Source organism: Schistocerca serialis, chromosome 4, assembly GCF_023864345.2.
Source record: "Schistocerca serialis cubense isolate TAMUIC-IGC-003099 chromosome 4, iqSchSeri2.2, whole genome shotgun sequence".
In the NCBI taxonomy this organism is placed as follows: domain Eukaryota; kingdom Metazoa; phylum Arthropoda; class Insecta; order Orthoptera; family Acrididae; genus Schistocerca; species Schistocerca serialis.
The window spans coordinates 658,990,148-659,011,830 of NC_064641.1; the positions used below are offsets into that span (position 1 = coordinate 658,990,148).

At 40.3% G+C, this 21,683-nt stretch overlaps 1 protein-coding gene across 1 annotated transcript in view; it reads left to right on the forward strand.

Annotated features, from left to right (window-relative positions):
• Positions 1-286: 286 nt before the first annotated feature.
• LOC126475521 (DNA polymerase delta subunit 2) overlaps positions 287-21,683 on the forward strand; it is a 107,194-nt gene continuing 85,797 nt past the window's right edge. The window contains 1 exon segment of the mRNA XM_050103451.1: positions 287-639. Within this exon segment, the coding sequence (XP_049959408.1) occupies positions 405-639 (235 nt within the window). The 5' untranslated portion in view covers positions 287-404.

Genomic DNA, 21,683 nt, shown 5'->3' on the forward strand with positions numbered 1-21,683 from the left:
TAGTAACATGATGGTATATACTTCTCAGGATCCTTAGGAAACCTAGAAAGACACAGCTGTGGTGTCTTCTTCCTGTTGTTGCTTCAATTTATTGCGCTACAAACGCTCTCGATGGTAAAAATCATTGTATAAATCAAAATAAACAATCACTATTTGCTTTCACGGTCGCGCCGAACTCACAGTTCAACCTACCAGCCGCTTGGGGTGCTGTTGGCAACAAAATCGGGGCGAAGTGTCGCGACTGTTATGTTAGACTGTGGGTAAACTGACGTTGTGAATGACCTTTGCTTACAGTAGAGTGTAATATCTTCTCATATACGTCTAAACTCCGTAAGTTTGAGTTTGGCGCCGAGAGATGATTGTTGATTTGTTGTTACTGTGAGTGGGGTATTGTAATTGTTAGGATGATCATTGAGCCATCAAAGAATTTAGATGATGTGGGGAAACTGTTGTGTGCACCCCATGAGGGTAATGACCATATTGAAGATGTTTATTCTCGGAAGGAATGCGATTACAAAAATTTATCTGACAGGTTTGCCTATAAGGCGAAAGACTTCTCGAAGCAGTTTGCTCATATTTATGCCGTCAGACTTGTGCAGATGCGATGCATCATAGAAAAGCCAGTGCGACAAAAGTGGGGTAAGTAATTTGGTAGTGCTTACTTGTTTTTGGAGTATCATCCCGCCACACCAGTTGGTCTATGTAGTAAGGAACGGCGAAAATTATAAGTGCCGTAAAATGGCTTGGAACATAGAAGCACAAAGAAAGGAAGCAGTTTTTTTTATCTTGCAAGGGAAAGCCTTATGTAATTTTTATGTTTCGAAATACTGAACTTGTAGCATAAAGTAATTATACTAATTTCGATGTGCGCCAAGAGAAGTTTTCAGTGGAAAGTTCATATGTGAATAAATAATTCATGTGACGTTTCACTTTAGCGTAATGAAACTATAAATCCTGAGGGTTACACGCACTAAAGACTTACAGGTAAGAAATTCTTTATTAAAACGACTTTTTAGAGAAGCTGCTCGCTCAGTTCCCCACGCCCTTTCTCCCCAACCTCTGTCCCTGTTGGTTTTTCGTATAAAGACTTAAAATGACCAACTTTCGAAAATGTTGAGATGTTTGGCCATCTTCAGTTTTTATGAAATTGGTACCTGCATGAACTTTCATCAGCTGTCATATGTAATTTCCAGTAAGTGCTGGATTCATTTTCAGAAGTATCTGTCAGATCAAAAATAAAATAGGACCAAATGAAGATCAGAAACCATTGGACATGGCCCTGTTTCTCGTTGGACGGATTACAGGATTTTGTTGTGACAAATGTTGCCAGTATTTTAACAAAGTGGTCTATAGACAATGAGTAAAAAGGAACTGGAAATGTGACTATGAGAACATTGTATGTTTTTCTGTCAGAAACTAAGTAAATCATGATTAGCTTCTAAAATTACCGTATGCAAATTTTGCTCGTCTTTGACTCTATGTATTTTGAAAATAACATCTGTTTTCATAATTGCTAACCGCTGAAATAGTGTGTTTTGAACTCTTCATCAAAATATGTATATAAATCCATTTTGGTGTCATTTCAATTATTGTACAAATTTGTTATGTGCATATGTTAAAATGTAGTGTTAACCTGCTGCACATAGTCCCATCATTGGGAATGTAATTCACAAAATTTTGAAACCATTCATTGTAATTGCTCAGTAAGAAGTAGCCCCACTTAAGCACTTCTAAGTGTTTACTGCATCTACTGCCATCGAAAAATACGTCTTTGCCTTGCCAAAAGTTTTATAGCCTTTTCCTGTACATTTTGGCTTTTTCCTGAAGCACATATTTCTTCCGTGGCCTTTAATGGACCAATTTTGAGAAATTAAGTTCATGTTGTTGATTTTTTTCTGGGCAGGTGGGTTTATTTCAGTGAAGAGTTCGAGCCAATGGCATCTGAAGAGTTGCACAGATGGTGTCCTCCAAATATCTGATGACTACAAGCTATTGTTTTAAATCTAGTACTTTGTCACAGACTGATCTGTAGTGTGGCTTGAGGCCTAAGAGGCAGGGGAAGTTTGGCTGTAAGTTGTTGAAGACAGTGTATGTGCCATGAAAAATTTTTTTGCTGCATTTCATAGTTACATTTATCTCTCTGATTTAAAATCTTTGTTTTTCACTGTGTCATGGTATTTTCAGGTTTGTTTTATGTATTTGAAGGCAGAACGAACAGTTCCACTTAATTCCTCTGTTTCCATGGAGGTCGTGTTATTTTTCAGTTTTTGTTTTAGTAATGTTTCCATATTGCTAGTGGTGTCATCCAATGGTCAGTCCTTGAGGCTAGGATATCCTCCACGCTGTGACATCCTTTGTCTATCTACAACTATATACATAATCCACAAGTCACCGTATGGCTACTTATTCCCTTTCCTGTTCCACTCGCAAATGGAGCGAAGGAAAAATGACTGTCGATTTATCTCCATAGTAGCCTTATTTTCTCTTCATGGTCCTTCTTTATGTAGGCAACAGTAGAATCATTCTGTAGTCAGCTGCAAATGCAGGGTCTCTAAATTTCCTCAATAGTTCAAAATCTTTTTTTGAGGCAACTGTTATCGATATACTTGGAAAAATGCATGAATAAAAACACACACACACACAGTACATTTATTAACTACTGGTTTTCTCGCATTTGGGAGGACGACGGTTCAATCCCGCGTCCAGCCATCCTGATTTATGTTTTCCGTGGTTTCCCTAAATCGCCTCAGGTAAATGCCGGGATGGTTCCTCTGAAAGGGTACGGCCGACTTCCTTCCCCATTCTTCCCTAATCTGATGAGATCGATGACCTCGCTGTTTGGTCTCCTCCCCAAATCAACCCAACCCAACTACTGGTTTTAACTGTGGACCACCTTCACAGTGAAAAAATATCTATTGTACCAACTTCATATGTCATACACCATTGCCGACTTAAAAAGTAAGATAATTTATATTTATCACTGTAATCCAGGCTTAACCAAGCAGAAAGTCAGGAGTGATGTCCATAATCAAAACCAGCAGTAAATAAATTGTATAGCAAGACAGCATGATATGTATTGTGCATTTCTCCAAGTCTCTCAGTAGTGCTTCGTGAAAAGAATGTTGTATTCCTTTAAGGGATTCCTGTTTGAATTCAAGAAGCATTTCCACATTGATTGAACCAGCAGGTAACAAATGCAGCAGCACACCTTTGAATTTCTTTGGTTACTCTAATCCAACGTTGTGGGATCTCCCAAGCACTTGAGAACGTGGATAACTCAAGTGTTCTATAAGTGGTCTCCTCCAATGTGTGTCTGCCAGTATGGACACATTGCTTGTATTACATTGTTCCCTCAGGGTCATAATCTTTAAAAGCATCTTTAAGAAAAGCTTCTAGTTGTATTTTTCCTGGACATTTGTCACAATGTTGCAGTATACAATCTTTGTATTTCAAACTGCATATATTTTCTTCTCAAAGCATTGTAGTCATCTTGGCTTAAACATACTGAATGTGATCCAGAAGCACCAACTGTAGTACACCATTTCGGCCTGAGCTCACAAAATTTTGGGAAGCTCAGTTGATTTCCATATTGCTTACAAGAAGCAATGAACATTTCTTTCAGGTTACAAAGGATGAAGGGCATCTTTTTCCTGTTTATTCTCACTGAAACACAATCCTTATAGCATGCGCATAAATGAGAAAACTCATCTTCTCTAAACAAAGTGAGGACATTTTGTTTTTCTTCATCATTGAGCTTTTCCCCTTTTTGGTTTGCAGGTGTTGCCAAAATCCGAACTTCCATATTTAGTTTCCTAGACATCTTCAGCATTTTAGTCGAAACAGCAAATTCTTTAGCAGTTTTTTCTATAGTCCGCTAGCCACCAAGCGGTGTCTAGCAGAGGGCACAGTTTGCGCCAAAGTAACATTCCCCCCACCCCCTCCTCTGTTCCACTCAGGGATCGCGTGAGGGAAAAACGTTTTTTGCACTCTTCCACTTGTACTCGAGAATTATCTACTTGGCTCTCACCAGCAGCTGTGGCAGTTACCTTAGTAATGCTGCCTTGGGCCTTCAGAACTTTGTGCTTTATGTATCCCACTGAATCCCTTTTGCTGATCCGTTGCAGCTCTAATGGTGAGTCTCCAAGTGATGATAATGAAGTATTAACAACAAAGCAAGCATCAACAACATCCATGTCTTCAGTGGATGGGCTTATCCTGGTGAGATGATGTAAAATATACAAATTAGGCCATCAAAACATACTGTTTTAGTGCTTACCTTAAGCTACAACAATGATTACTGATCATTCAAACACTCGGTACTCAACACTAAGATTGTACAATGTCAACACCAAACATCACTCTGCACAGAAGACTGGCACTGTGAAAATTACTGATAATAAAAGCAATAATTGAAACTGGTGATTAAGCAATGTATCACTGCTATGTGGCTAGAACCTAAAAAAACTATTCCTGTTTTATAATGCCGATGGAAACTGAGTGACAATGCATATATGCACCACCATGCAGTGTAGGGCTACAACATTCTAAAGCAACATAGCATTCCATTATGATCTTCTGGATTTTATAATCTTAAGGGCATTTTCTGATGCTTTATTATATTTATATTCTATACTGTAAAATAATGTATAAACACTTCTTATTAGCATAGTTACAGTCCCTAAACAACCAGCAAATCTTATACTATTAAAAGACACTACAATTATACATTTTTTGATTTACAGCTTCATATTATATTAATTTTTTGTATTTATTGATAATCCATTTTCCCCACATTTGATATGTATTCGTACTCATCAATATGCAAGATCCAAAAATTGAACAATATAGCTCTGAAAGCTTAAAGCATGCACTTTTCAGCTGTGGCAAGAAAAAAGGATTGAACAAGACGCAGTTGAGATATTGCCTCCCAAAAACAGCCTAAAATTTGCACTTAGAAAATTTTGGCCAACATTGCAGATGCATATCTTTTCACCTAGGCATCCAATGTTAATTAAATTTGATCTATACAGGGTGTTACAAAAAGGTACGGCCAAACTTTCAGGAAACATTCCTCACAAACAAAGAAAGAAAATATGTTATGTGGACATGTGTCCGGAAACGCTTACTTTCCATGTTAGAGCTCATTTTATTACTTCTCTTCAAATCACATTAACCATGGAATGGAAACACACAGCAACAGAACGTACCAGCGTGACTTCAAACACTTTGTTACAAGAAATGTTCAAAATGTCCTCCGTTAGCGAGGATACATGCATCCACCCTCCGTCGCATGGAATCCCTGATGCGCTGGTGCAGCTCTGGAGAATGGCGTATTGTATCACAGCCGTCCACAATACGAGCACGAAGAGTCTCTACATTTGGTACCGGGGTTGCGTAGACAAGCGATTTCAAATGCCCCCATAAATGAAAGTCATAAAAGAAATTATTCAGATTGTGAAGGGAGACGAAAATGTAATAGTCATGGGTGACTGGAATTCGAGTGTAGGAAAAGGGAGAGAAGGAAACATAGTAGGTGAATATGGATTGGGGGACAGAAATGAAAGAGGAAGCCGCCTGGTAGAATTTTGCACAGAGCACAACATAATCATAACTAACACTTGGTTTAAGAATCATGAAAGAAGATTGTATACATGGAAGAAGCCTGGAGATACTAAAAGGTATCAGATAGATTATATAATGGTAAGACAGAGATTTAGGAACCAGGTTTTAAATTGTAAGACATTTCCAGGGGCAGATGTGGACTCTGACCACAATCTATTGGTTATGACCTGTAGATTAAAACTGAAGAAACTGCAAAAAGGTGGAAATTTAAGGAGATGGGACCTGGATAAACTAAAAGAACCAGAGGTTGTACAGAGATTCAGGGAGAGCATAAGGGAGCAATTGACAGGAATGGGGGAAATAAATACAGTAGAAGAAGAATGGGTAGCTTTGAGGGATGAAGTAGTGAAGGCAGCAGAGGATCAAGTAGGTAAAAAGATGAGGGCTAGTAGAAATCCTTGGGTAACAGAAGAAATATTGAATTTAATTGATGAAAGGAGAAAATATAAAAATGCAGTAAGTGAAACAGGCAAAAAGGAATACAAACGTCTCAAAAATGAGATCGACAGGAAGTGCAAAATGGCTAAGCAGGGATGGCTAGAGGACAAATGTAAGGATGTAGAGGCCTATCTCACTAGGGGTAAGATAGATACCGCCTACAGGAAAATTAAAGAGACCTTTGGAGATAAGAGAACGACTTGTATGAATATTAAGAGCTCAGATGGAAACCCAGTTCTAAGCAAAGAAGGGAAAGCAGAAAGGTGGAAGGAGTATATAGAGGGTCTATACAAGGGCGATGTACTTGAGGACAATATTATGGAAATGGAAGAGGATGTAGATGAAGATGAAATGGGAGATACGATACTGCGTGAAGAGTTTGACAGAGCACTGAAAGACCTGAGTCGAAACAAGGCCCCCGGAGTAGACAATATTCCATTGGAACTACTGACGGCCTTGGGAGAGCCAGTCCTGACAAAACTCTACCATCTGGTGAGCAAGATGTACGAAACAGGCGAAATACCCTCAGACTTCAAGAAGAATATAATAATTCCAATCCCAAAGAAAGCAGGTGTTGACAGATGTGAAAATTACCGAACTATCAGCTTAATAAGTCACAGCTGCAAAATACTAACACGAATTCTTTACAGACGAATGGAAAAACTAGTAGAAGCCAACCTCGGGGAAGATCAGTTTGGATTCCGTAGAAACACTGGAACACGTGAGGCAATACTGACCTTACGACTTATCTTAGAAGAAAGATTAAGGAAAGGCAAACCTACGTTTCTAGCATTTGTAGACTTAGAGAAAGCTTTTGACAATGTTGACTGGAATACTCTCTTTCAAATTCTAAAGGTGGCAGGGGTAAAATACAGGGAGCGAAAGGCTATTTACAATTTGTACAGAAACCAGATGGCAGTTATAAGAGTCGAGGGACATGAAAGAGAAGCAGTGGTTGGGAAGGGAGTAAGACAGGGTTGTAGCCTGTCCTCGATGTTGTTCAATCTGTATATTGAGCAAGCAGTAAAGGAAACAAAAGAAAAATTCGGAGTAGGTATTAAAATTCATGGAGAAGAAATAAAAACTTTGAGGTTCGCCGATGACATTGTAATTCTGTCAGAGACAGCAAAGGACTTGGAAGAGCAGTTGAATGGAATGGACAGTGTCTTCAAAGGAGGATATAAGATGAACATCAACAAAAGCAAAACAAGGATAATGGAATGTAGTCTAATTAAGTCGGGTGATGCTGAGGGAATTAGATTAGGAAATGAGGCACTTAAAGTAGTAAAGGAGTTTTGCTATTTGGGGAGCAAAATAACTGATGATGGTAGAAGTAGAGAGGATATAAAATGTAGGCTGGCAATGGCAAGGAAAGCGTTTCTGAAGAAGAGAAATTTGTTAACATCCAGTATTGATTTAAGTGTCAGGAAGTCATTTCTGAAAGTATTCGTATGGAGTGTAGCCATGTATGGAAGTGAAACATGGACGATAAATAGTTTGGACAAGAAGAGAATAGAAGCTTTCGAAATGTGGTGCTACAGAAGAATGCTGAAGATTAGATGGGTAGATCACATAACTAATGAGGAAGTATTGAATAGGATTGGGGAGAAGAGAAGTTTGTGGCACAACTTGACCAGAAGAAGGGATCGGTTGGTAGGACATGTTCTGAGGCATCAAGGGATCACCAATTTAGTATTGGAGGGCAGCGTGGAGGGTAAAAATCGTAGGGGGAGACCAAGAGATGAATACACTAAGCAGATTCAGAAGGATGTAGGTTGCAGTAGGTACTGGGAGATGAAAAAGCTTGCACAGGATAGAGTAGCATGGAGAGCTGCATCAAACCAGTCTCAGGACTGAAGACCACAACAACAACAACAAATGAAAGTCAAGAGGGTTGAGGTCAGGAGAGCGTGGAGGCCATGGAATTGGTCCGCCTCTACCAATCCATCGGTCACCGAATCTGTTGTTGAGAAGCGTATGAACACTTCGACTGAAATGTGCAGGAGCTCCATCGTGCATGAACCACATGTTGTGTTGTACTTGCAAAGGCACATGTTCTAGCAGCACAGGTAGAGTATCCCACATGAAATCACGATAACTTGCTCCATTGAGCCTAGGTGGAAGAACATGGGGCCCTATCAAGACATCACCAACAATGCCTGCCCAAACGCTCACAGAAAATCTGTGTTGATGGCGTGATTGCACAGTTGCGTGCAGATTCTCGTCAGCCCACACATGTTGATTGTGAAAATCTACAATTTGATCTCGTTGGAATGAAGCCTCATCCATAAAGAGAACATTTGCACTGAAATGAGGATTGACACATTGTTGGATGAGCCATTCGCAGAAGTGTACCCGTGGAGGCCAATCAGCTGCTGATAGTGCCTGCACACGCTGTACATGGTATGGAAACAACTGGTTCTCCCGTAGCACTCTCCATACAGTGACGTGGTCAGCGTTACCTTGTACAGCAGCAACTTCTCTGACGCTGACATTAGGCTTATCGTCAACTGCAAGAAGAATTGCCTTGTCCATTGCAGGTGTCCTTGTCGTTCTAGGTCTTCCTCAGTCGCGAGTCATCGGCTGGAATGTTCCGTGCTCCCTAAGACGCCGATCAGTTGCTTCTAACGTCTTCCTTTCGGGACACCTTTGTTCTGGAAATCTGTCTCGATACAAATGTACCGCGCCACGACTATTGCCCCGTGCTAATCCATACATCAAATGGGCATCTGCCAACTCCGCATTTGTAAACAATGCACTGACTGCAAAACCACATTCGTTATGAACACTAACCTGTTGATGCTACGTACTGATGTGCTTGATGCTAGTACTGTAGAGCAATGAGTCGCATGTCAGCACAAGCACCGAAGTCAACATTACCTTCCTTCAATTGGGCCAACTGGCTGTGAATCGAGGAACATACATACTGACAAAACTAAAATGAGCTCTAACGTGGAAATTAAGCATTTCTGGACACATGTCCACATAACATCTTTTCTTTATTTGTGTGTGAGGAATGTTTCCTGAAAGTCTGGCTGTACCTTTTTGTAACACCCTGTATACATTCTCTTCAGTAATAGGACTGATGGGAAGTTTAAGTGCATGCTTCTTGAATCAATCTTCAAACACACTAAGGACTCTTCTGCCTTGAAACAACTTGTGGTTATCACAGGTCGTAGATCGGTACTTTAAATATTGTAAATGAATTTATTAGACACTGAAGCAAGCAAGAACAAACATGGCAGTACACAAGTTGTGCACTGAGAGAACATCGAACAACAGCAGCTCAAAGAGGTCAGAGTCAAAGTTAGGGTGCTCCACGCCAGACAGTTGGTGGTTGTAGGCAGTGGCCAGCGTGAGAAGTAGGCACTTCAGAAACTGTGCTGCAAGAGTCCTGTGGGCCAACAGCTGCATATGCAGAAAGGCATCAGTCGAGGGCAGGTTGGCGGCATTGGAAGGTGGGACGGCAGCAATGGAAGGTAGCTCAGAAGCATCAGAAGGCAGGTCGGAGAGTGACCACGATCCTTTCAGTTGATTAACAGACATAGTCTGTGATCGTCCATGTAGATGAATTATGAACATGCTCACACATCGACGTAACACTCAGTGAGGCCCCAAATAAGATGGTTGCAAGGCCACTCCTACGGAGTCATCGCGCATCACGAATTCACAAGATGCAAGGTCCTTGTGGACAAACACAGATAGGGTGGGATGAGGGCAAGGCAGGGGAGTGAAGAGGCGTGTGGTGTGCACACAAACCCATTCAACAAGAGCCAGAAGGTCCATGGTATCAGCTGATGGTGAGTCCTCCACAAAATCTGCTGGAAGTAGGAGGGGCTCGCCGTATAGGATCTCAGCGAGCGATGCATTCCAGTCTTCTTTATGTGGTGAGTGGATGTCCAGCAGGATCCAAGGGAGGGCCTCGGACCATAAGCGGCTGGCACATAAGGGCGGCCTTGAGGGTGCAGTGCCACCGTTCGGCCAGCTGTTTGCCTGCGGATGGTAGACTGCAGTGTGGAATTTAGCAACACTGCAGAGTTCGCACAGCCATGCAAAGAGGACGGACTTGAACTGTCATCCCTAGTTAGTTGTGAGGGAAAGAGGACAACCGAATTATGCGACCCATGTGGATATGAAAGAACGAGTGATGGTCTCTGCTGTGATGTTGACAAGAGGGACCATCTCAACCCAGCGGGTTACACAGTTGATGATAGATAAGGAAGGGGACCAACTGTGTTGATGTGGATGTGCTGAAGGCATCCTCTTGGAAAGTCAAACTTGCCTAATGGAGGTTTAGCATGTCCACTGACCTTGCTATGCTGGAAAGGTACACATGCGTGAGTCCAAGTGTGGCAGATGTATTTCACACCGGGCCAGATGAAGTGCTCAGTAACCAGCCTAGTAATGGCTCACGTTCCTGGGTGGGCCAAGCAGTAGTCTGCCACAACATTCTTCAAATGGCTCTGAGCACTATGGGACTTAACTTCGGAGGTCATCAGTCCCCTAGAACTTAGAACTACTGAAACCTAACTAACCTAAGAACATCACACACATCTATGTCCAAGGCAGGATTCGAAACTGCGAGCGTAGCGGTCGCACAGTTCCAGACTGTAGTGCCAAGAACTGCTCGGCCACTCCGGCCAGTGCCACAACATTCTGTGCACCGCTGATATAGCATGCATTGGAAGAGTGCTGACAGATGTAGTCCATATGGCATAAACACCTCAGCGAGAGCTCCTTAGCTGGGTTACGAATAGCGTCCACAAGAGGCTTCTGGTCTGAGTATATCGTGAAAGGTCACTACAGAAGTGTTTAATTGCCTCGTACACAGTGAGAAGCACATGATCAAAAGCTAACTACTTACACTGGCTCTTAGTCAGTTTCTTTGAAAAGAAGTGGAGCAGTTGGCTCGAGTTGGCGATGTGCTGCTGTAAAACAGCACCCACAGCTGAGTCACTGGCATCATTCCTGATCCAAACACGAGCCTCAGGTTCAGGGTGGGCGAGTGTAATGGCTTTGGCGAGGGCAGTTTTAAGGTTACCAAAAGCGTTGATCATGGGTTTGGTCCAGTCTAACTTCTGTTTCTGTGGTGTTTTTGCTGGAGAGTGTGTCAGTGAGGCAGCCTGAGAAATATGGTGGCGGTAAAAGTTTGCCATAGCCAGGAAACGACAGAGATGAGCGTAATCTTCAGGAAGAGGGAGATCAAGTATGGTTTCGACACGAGAAATCGTCAGTCAGAGGCTGTTGGCAAAGACAGTATGGCCTAGTAATGTAACAGATGTGGAACAAAGTTGAGATTTATCATGGTTGATCAAGATGAACTTGATGCTTCTCAGCAGAGGAGGAAAAGATCAGTTTATCACGTAAGTAAGTGTAAGTAAATGGCAAAGGTAGCAAAATGGAATCAATGAACCGCTGCCATGTCTGCGCAGCATTTATCAATCCGTAAGGCATCAAACCTACGTTTCTAGCATTTGTAGACTTAGAGAAAGCTTTTGACAGTGTTAACTGGAATACTCTCTTTCAAATTCTGAAGGTGGCAAGGGTAAAATACAGGGAACGAAAGGCTATTTACAATTTGTACAGAAACCAGATGGCAGTTATAAAGAGTCGAGGGGCATGAAAGGGAAGCAGTGGTTGGGAAAGGAGTGAGACAGGGTTGTAGCCTCCCCCGATGTTATTCAATCTGTATATTGAGCAAGCAGTAAAGGAAACAAAAGAAAAATTCGGAGTAGGTATTAAAATTCATGGAGAAGAAGTAAAAACTTTGAGGTTCGCCGATGACTAATTCTGTCAGTGGCAGCAAAGGACTTGAAAGAGCAGTTGAACGGAATGGACAGTGTCTTGAAAGGAGGATATAAGATGAACATCAACAAAAGCAAAACGAGGATAATGGAATGTAGTCAAATTAAATCGGGTGATGCTGAGGGAATTAGATTAGGAAATGAGACACTTAAAGTAGTAGATGACTTTTTCTATTTGGGGAGTAAAATAACTGATGATGGTCGAAGTAGAGAGGATGTAAAATGTACACTGGCTATGGCAAGAAAAGAATTTCTGAAGAAGAGAAATTTGTTAACATCGAGTATAGATTTAAGTGTCAGGAAGTCGTTTCTGAAAGTATTTTTATGGAGTGTAGCCATGTATGGAAGTGAAACATGGACGATAACTAGCTTGGACAAGAAGAGAATAGAAGCCTTCGAAATGTGGTGCTACAGAAGAATGCTGAAGATAAGGTGGGTAGATCACGTAACTAATGAGGAGGTATTGAATAGGATTGGGGAGAAGAGAAGTTTGTGGCACAGCTTGACTAGAAGAAGGGATCGGTTGGTAGGACACGTTTTGAGGCATCAAGGGATCACAAATTTAGCATTGGAGGGCAGCGTGGAGGGTAAAAATCGTAGAGGGAGACCAAGAGATGAATACACTAAGCAAATTCAGAAGGATGTAGGTTGCAGTAGGTACTCGAAGATGAAGAAGCTTGCACAGGACAGAGTAGCATGGAGAGCTGCATCAAACCAGTCTCAGGACTGAAGACGACAACAAAGGCATGTAACAGTAATCGAATAGGCCGAAAGATGTGATGATGGCCATTTTCGGAATGTACAGAGGATGCATAGGAATTTGATGGTATGCCTTCGGACAATCTAAGACAGAGAAAAACTTAGAACCATGTAGTAAATGCGTGAAATCCTGGCTATGAGGAGTGGGGTAGTTATTGATAATTGTATGAGGATTGAGAGACCTGTAGTCCCTGCAGATGAGTAAGGAGCCGTCCTTTTTTTGAACAAGTTGGGTAGGTGAAGACCAGTTGCTATCGGAGGGGTGAGCATGCTCGAAGCCAACAAATCCTGAACAATTTATTTTGCGTGCAGAAGTTTAGAAGTGTTTAGGTGCCTCACCTTATACCATGCAGTGGTGCAAATCCTATTACATGTGCCGTTACTGATGGCCGATACTCACTAAGGAAGGCTGGCAAGAAGGGTCAAGAGAGGGTCCAGAAGCAATGTTGTGTGTGAGAAATGTTTCCTAAAAGTTTGGCTGTACCTTTTTGTAACATCCTGTATGTACACATCATAGGTGGGAATAATCCTCTGAAGTTTTGGTGTGATTGGTCCATATGAAAAGTATGGTTGGTCAAACCTTGGCTCTAAACATAACACAACAAATTTTTTGACCACTTTAGAGGCTTGTGCCTATGTTTAGGAGTGGCTAAATCTCAAATTTTTGTCATGGTGTGATTCAGCATAAAAAGTTGTCTGTGTGTATTAAAGCACATGACCAGATGTTTGCTAGAACTGAAAAAAAACCTACCAGACTTAGCACATTTGCACCTTTGTACTTGATGCGAAAGTGGGTAGCCTCTCTTTAAAAGCCCCTAAATATTTAACTACTGAAGATACTGAACTGAAATTTGGTATATAACCCTCAAAGACCATGTAGATTCTTCACACCAAACTTAATTAGATTTGGAGATGGTTGAGTAGGGACACTTTTTAATATTGGCCCCTAGACATGGAATGACCCATTTACTAAGCCCTTCAATGTCACATTTTCTTCATCCTCTGCTTGTGGTCTAAACAATGAATATTTTCTTTGTTTGGTCTAGGTTGTCACAGTTCAGTGGAATCAAGTCCAGCAGCTTTTGCAATTTGCTTAATTAATACATCTTCAACTTAATACATTTTTCATTTTGCATATCTTTTTTACCTATTGACCTAATTTGTTGAAATTTCAATGGTAATATTCCAATAGCTGACAAGCTTGTATTTAGGCTGGATCTTCAGAAATATTCATTTCATCAGCTTCGTGTGGTTCGGGTGAAATTAGCGTCTGCGGATTTCTCTTTCTGAAGAATTTTTTCTGCTCATGGACACAGTTATTGGCTTGGTTTTGTAGCAGACTTCTTATTGAATTTTAGCTACTAAACCATTTTCAAATTAAGTGAGGGCACAAGCTTTTGTTTGGTAGCTATGAGTAGTTGGAGAGACCTTCTGCTTTTTATGCGATCTGGGTCTTTTTAATTGTTCAGTGTTACATGATGCTAACAAATTATTTTTGTGCCGATAGCTTTACAACTACCACACATTTTACATTTATTTTGTCACAAAATAAATAAAAATGTGTGTCAAAATATCAAAACTTCAAATAACTAAGAAAGCAATTGTTTTAACACACTGGAAAAAAGGCTAGAGAATCAAAAATTGCAAGTAACATTCTAAATGACACAGTTTTCAATCTCGATTTAACAAAAAAAGAAAAAAATGGAAATCAGTTTGTTTGTAGTAGACGGGCTGTAAATGTGCAGTGTTAGTAATGTCACCAGCATAAAAATAAGTTGTCAGCATCATGTAAGACTGAGCAATAAAAAATCCCAGTGAAGATAGTACAAAAAGTGCTGAAACGTGTTTGGGTAAAGAAAAACAGTGTTTTGCTTTATGCAGAATCACTCATCAAATTTTCTCAGCAGACACATAAAGAAAAAACAGCGACAAGACCCAAAAAGATGACAAGGGTGAAAATGGACTGTAAAATAAGTAAAAGTCAGTTTTCTTGTTCTGCCTTCCAAATTCGGCCAACTGCGGGCAGTTAATGATATAATGCAATTAAAGATCCTTTTGTTTGTGCAGTGTTCGTGCAGTCTTGCTAACTGACCGTAAACTTTCAGTGGATGTTTCTGCATTGTGTCTGACATTTTTGGTGTGCTTGTAGAGCTCCTTGTTTTTCCTCTACTTCCAAGTTCTATCAGTAGTCTTCTAGGATCCCAGTATTTTCCCGAGAATCCTCCTTTTCGTCCTTTCAAGTAGTTGTAACTGTCCCCTTTCATATTTAAAATAAGACACTGAAGCAAAGAGTCTTTGTGGTTTTATTACTGGATTACAGCTCCTGACTTTGGCCTTGTGGGATATCACTCATAATTTGTGCCTGTTCTGTGTTAGTTTGTGAGCAGGATGTAATTTTCTGGCTCTTCGTTTGACTGCCACTTCATCCAGTCCATTGGGTTGATCCATTCTCGTAAGTATTTGGATTTATCTGTCCTTTTGATCTTTCCAAGCATTTCTCTCCTTGGTATCTGTGTTCCACATGTTCCATCTTTTAATATATTTTGAGACCAATTTTTCCAACTATTTTGTGCAAGAACATGTTGTGTGTCAGCCTTTGTTTAAGGGTTTCCCTCATTTTTCTGTTGAATCAGAATTCCTCTAACGCACTAAATAAAGTTTTTTGTTGATGTCGTGTGCTTTTTCAAGTCGCTAAAAATTACCATATTTACCCGAGTATTTGATGACCCACCCCTTTTTTTTAAGTGGCTCCTTGAGAAAAATTTATTTTTTAACATATCCAGATGAATCAAAATTACAAACTTTTATTGATGTAAGGGTTGAGTCTAAAAACTTATTCTAAAATTATGCCATTTATTGATTGTGTACATTATGATAATTAGGGGGAGAAATAAAATAAAAATAAATTATTTACATTAATTTTTGTCTTCACTCACTGCCTTTTTGTTTACTTAGCCTATCATCTGTGGTATCACTTTTTTTAATCATCATCATCATCATCATCCAAAAAGGAGAACTGTGAAACGTATATCTTTGTAGTCACAAATGTTTTGCTGCTTCTACCGAACATGTTGCGATTTTTGAGGTTGTGGGACCTGAGAACACAGCTGTCTTTTTGTGAACACACAGCAGATTTTGCTTTTGTACTGACGTGAGAATGTTACAATGTCTTGTGTTCCAAACATATTGTCTGCCTGCCACTCTCCCATTGGTTATGTAGAACCAGCAGCTGACAGACCCCAATTGTTTCTGTCATACCTCACAGTGAGCATCGACAACATTACTGCAAGAAACACATAAGAACGCTTTTGGCCCCATCTAGACTTCTAGCGTTTCTACAGAAATGTATGCTGTTGCTGAATATTTGTCTAATATTAATGTCATTTCAATTCAGAGTGCAAATGGGTTAAGGCAAACTGTAATTTAAACATGGTTGATGTTTATAAAAAGCCAAAGTAAGCAGCATACATTCTCATGGTTGGCTGCACGATGAAGTTTCTGCCTGCTCAGTGCTCCCCTCCCCACACTCATTGTAGTTCTCAGCCAAACGTAGTCACTGTTCCCCCTCCAACTTTACGTAGCTAATGATATGCTTGGGCAACAGGAAAACATGGACTGCCATCTCTTCTAGGGTGCAGATCATATGTGACAGCAGCAGCTGATACATAAATAAAAGTTCGCAATCACTATTCAGTCCAGTTCTCGAACTTTCCCTCATCCCACAATGTAGTGATGTCTGTCTGTACAATCTCCACAGTGGGTCTTTTCAGTGTAATTTATCCTTGTCATAGCAATTACAGTTCATTTAATGTTTCATCTGAATGTCATCATCTCGTTCTAAAGATGATAAAGAGCTGGTAACAATTTTCTGTGATATTCTAATACATGTACACCGAGCAAATTTATCATTTGCAACCCACTTTGTAATTTTTTTTTCATAACCAAACAATATATTGACTTAAGTTCAGAATCAGGTAATGGCTTTGAAGGACAAAATTTTCACCTTTGAATGTGTTAACTTTACTTAAAAAGCAGCGTACATATATGTATAAGTTCCCTATATAATTATGAGAACTTTTATTGCAAACCTGTTGAAAGAAAACAGTAGTTTGTAAGTTGATAAAATGTAATGTTATTTCCTCCTATGTTTCACATATTGTCAATTTTTAAGCAGAATATTAGATTGTTGTTGTGGCTAGTTCATAGTTTCTCATGCGTCTGTTGACCAGCTCCGTGATTCAAATGTCACTTAATTGTTCGAACAAGGTCGATACTGTATGGAGCGGAGCGCTTTGGTGTATCAAGAAGTGTCGAACCTTTTCAAACACAAGTATTTTTTGATATGGCCTATCCTCAGTATTCTTCTAAATAAATTTGTACAAAACCTCAATAGTCAAAGCTTCATCTGTAAATGTAAGACAACTGTACATTAATGTATTAAACAATGTAAAAACATTGACATCAGCAGCAGTAGTTTAATCTGCGAAATATAAGACAGCTTTGCATTTCTGCTATAGAGCAGCATGGTTCTGCTGGGAAGCAAAGAGAACGACGTAAAGTGAAACTTATTTCTTCACAACTATATTTGTCTTAAGCTCGTCCTTTATGTAGCAGTGATGGTGAAATTTCATCTCTCGGAGTTATACCATCAGTTCATCTTCATTCTGCTAGACAAACTGCTTCAAGGGCATAGTTAATCTGGTGTTTGAAAATCATTAGAGGAAATTAGCTTTTGATCCACCTTGTGAAGATATCAAAGAAACATACGAGCCAATGTTTCTCGGAAGTGTTTCTTCTGAGTTCATCCTTTCTAAGACAAAGGCAAGGTATTTAGTCTGTGATGATTTAGCTCCTTACTTTAAAAAGCAGTTGGTGGATGATATTGGAGGAGCACATTTCTCTTCTTGCTTTGATGAAACTGTCAATGCAGTTTCAAACAAAGAGCTTTAAACTATAGCTAAATACTGGTCTGTTACTAAACAAATGGTTATGACAAGACATTGACATTCCTTTGTGATTGATAAAGCCACTGCTATTGATATTTTCTTGGAGTTAAATAAAGCCTGTGAAAGTGTCCAGATTCTTGTTGGAAGCTATTGATGATAGCTTGTGATGGATACAATGTTAGCAAAAACGTGTATCATTTGATAAGTGAGTATCTGATCCTCTTAGGAAGAGAACAGTTGATTGTGATGGCATATGTAACATGCAAATGCTTTGGGCATGTTCTTGTTTCTCTGTAATTTTTTTGTTGACCAAACATCTCGTGGGGAAGATTTTGGAAAAATACAAGAAAATATGAAACTTTAGGGTCATGGTTTTATGAAACATGCTTCCTCTAGATGGCTTACTATTGAACCAGCTGGAGAGAGACTTTTAGAACAATAGTCAGTTGTTGGAAAATACTTTCTTCAGTTCATAGCTCAACACAAAAGTAAGTTGAGTTCTTTGAAATATAAGAATATTGTTAAACTATTTAAAAAAAAAAAAAAAAAAAAAAAAAAAAAAAAAAAAAAAAAAAACCCAAGGTAGAAATTATGTTTGTTTTGTGTCTGTGGCCTAAGGGTGCTAAGGAGCAATTAAATGTGCAGCTGCCTCAACAACTGTTTATTGTTCATATTAGAACAGACCTCAAATACATTGGCTGCAGCTGAATGTCCATATTACTAAAGTGCAAACAGAAATATCTCTCATAGATGTTGCCTAGCATGCACATACATGATGAAGTCAATAAATTTTAGTAGGCGGCAGAGCAAACGGGCCAAGGATGATGGGACGTCGAGTGTCAGTGGGTGCCTGGGACATTGGGTGTTGGCAGTTGTCAAAAGCAATGGCTCGACGACAGCGGCTGCTTGTGGGATTACACACCTGGAAGCAGTGGACAACGGTCTTCCGTAGCCTCAGTGGCAGGTGCTCACAGTGAGGGCAATGACTCGATTTTTGGGCTGGTGGTGCAGCTGGCACAAAGCCCGGAGTGGTACTTGCCACAGCATGGTCCAGTGGCAGCTTAAATATACTAGAGCAGAGAGATAGCAGCATGGCACTGAGTGTCATGTGACTCGGCATAAGGAAATGGTGCACTGACTACTGCACTCTATTGCAATAGGCATATGGTCTATCAGCGAGGTTGGCACTTGTTGGATGCCTTGGGGGCTGTGTAACGCGAAGATGTAAACAGCCGGAGCTGTGTGAAGCTAGGCTTGTAAGCAGTTTGGTGAGTTATGTTGCTGTGAGCATTTTACTTGCGCCCTCCTGGGGAGGTGGCTGCCCACAGTATGTGGCTGGTATGTCACGCAGTATAGCCCCAGTATGCTAGTGCAAGTGCTCATTCATGTTCAAGATTCACTGGTTACTTTCAGAAGTAAAGGAAAGTGAGAAGAGCTAAACCATGGTTCGATCAAGAGTGTTATCAGCAAAGAAAAGAAGTACTCCAAGCTTTACACCGACAAAAAACGGACACAGATAATCACTCACTACTACAAACATACGCTGAGAAAAGAAGATACTACAAAACACTAACAAGGGAGAAGAGAATGGCACACAGGGAAGAAGACTAGCCGAAGAAGCCAGGAGAGATCCATTCATTGCAATCCGCCCCTGAAAGCAGGCACAGTCATACTATATAAGCATTGAAGAATGGACGAGACATTTCAAAGACATTCTCAACAAAGATGGTAGAGAAGGAGCACAGGTAGCAAGTCAAGAGCTCACACCGCAAGAGATGCCAGCCTGGTCCCCACTCACTCCAAATGAGGTCCGAAACATTATTGAATCAACAAAAAGGAAGAAAGCAGTGGGACCGGACATGCTTTACAATGAATACCTTAAAGACACAGCCCATCTGCTAGCACCAACATGGACAAAACTTTATAACAAATGCATTGAAACAGCAAAAATCCCAGACCAGTGGAGAAAATCAATAGTAAGGGTAATGTACAAAGGGAAGGGCGACCCAAAGGACACAAACAAATACAGAGGAATAGCCTTGGAAAACATCCCTTTTAAGGTATTCACAAAACTAATCACAGGAAGAATAAGACACACTTTGGAAGACCACCTCCCAGAATCTCAATTCGGGTTCAGGGAAGAAAGATCCATTATCACAGCAGTGGAGCTGCTTTTAAAAAACATATGGGAAACCATCGATAAGAAGCAAAAATATTATGCTGTATTCATAGACTTCACAAAGGCCTTCGACCTCCTCGATCGATCATTAGTAAAAAGGATGCTCGACGAAACCCTGGGAAGAGACAGCGTCTGGACGAGGATCATAAACTCCATAAATGAATGGAACGAGATAAGGATCTTGGACAACCTCGACCTGTCTGAACCAATAAGGCAAACAAACGGAGTACTCCAAGGAGACCCACTAAGCCCGCTTCTGTTCATTCTGGCAGCAAAGGACATTATGGAAATCGCTCAAGACGAAGATGTCGAAGCATATGCCTACGCGGACGACATTGTGATAGGCTCAAAAAACGTAAAGAAACTACAGGAGACTATAGAAGATGTGGAAAAATGGTGCACAAAACACAAGCACGTAATCAACACCGACAAGCCGGAAATGATGGTATTCAGACAAGGCGGGCAAATCCCAAAAACTACAAGAATTGCACTACAAGGAAAGCAAATATCTATCACAAAAGATTACAAATATCTAGGGATAATACTCCAGCCGTCCGCAAAGTGCTTCACTAAACACACAACAGAGAAAGCGACACAAGCCATCAGAGTGATAAACGAAATAAGTTCCATCAGAACACTAAATCTAGACACAGCTATGGCACTCTTCAAATAAAAAATAATACCGATACTGGTTCATGGGATAGAAATCATATGAATACACCTAAATGAAAAGAACTTAGAAACATTGGAAAGAGTAAAAGCAACCTATATCAAAAGAGCATTAGGGGTAGCAAAAACTACAAGATCAAGATTAGTCTACCTTCTCGCCCGAGAATCTTTCCTCATAGAGGATCTAAGGACAAGGTTCTTACTTCCCATCACATCAGCATCGGAGAACTAACTAAGATCACTACTCAAGAAAAGAGAGGAAGTACTAACGGAATTCTATGGATCCAGGGCCATGATCGACCACACTTAGACAGTAACAAATTTTAAGATGAGACACATACTTACAAGACTCGCAGTACACGGATTCCACCATGAAATTTGTGCAAATACAACATACCATGAACCGTCAAACCTTTGCAAGTGTTCACTATGTGGACAGTCTTGTGAGAGATACCATATAGAAATATGCAACAAGAGGACCAGATCAATTAGAGACTATACAATAAATGGTTTAACTGATAATCTGTTATAATACCTGCACTGAATGTAATCTACTACTAAGAGTTATGCAGACCCTCAATACATCCTTGTAATTCACTCTCAAATGATTGTAATCTAATGTATAACTATAATGGCTATTTTGCTGCAATAAGTTGTTTATTTACTTTCAGAAGAGAGATCCCCACAAACCAGCTTTACTACTATTATCCACTGAATTACAGCACTTTGTATGTGGTTGAAATATTTGAAATGTTACCAGGACATTTGTACACCCCTCACTTAAGAGGTCCTTGCTCACAAAATATTGAAATTTGAGTGCCAGAAATTTACAGGTCTTTCTTCGTTCATTAAGCAAATCTGCACACTACATATGAACAAAATCTAAGATGGCTGAATGAATGAGGACCGTGTCTAAAATTAGGCCACTTGACATGGAATCACTCACTTGATTTAACTGATCATCTTTCACCACCATATCATTGTTTCTACGAGGGCAGTTCAATAAGTAATGCAACACATTTTTTTTCTGAAACAGGGGTTGTTTTATTCAGCATTGAAATACACCAGGTTATTCACCAATATTTTAGCTACACAACACTATTTTTCAACGTAATCTCCATTCAATGCTACGGCCTTACGCCACCTTGAAATGAGGGCCTGTATGCCTGCACGGTACCATTCCACTGGTCGATGTCGGAGCCAACGTCGTACTGCATCAATAACTTCTTCATCATCCGCGTAGTGCCTCCCACGGATTGCGTCCTT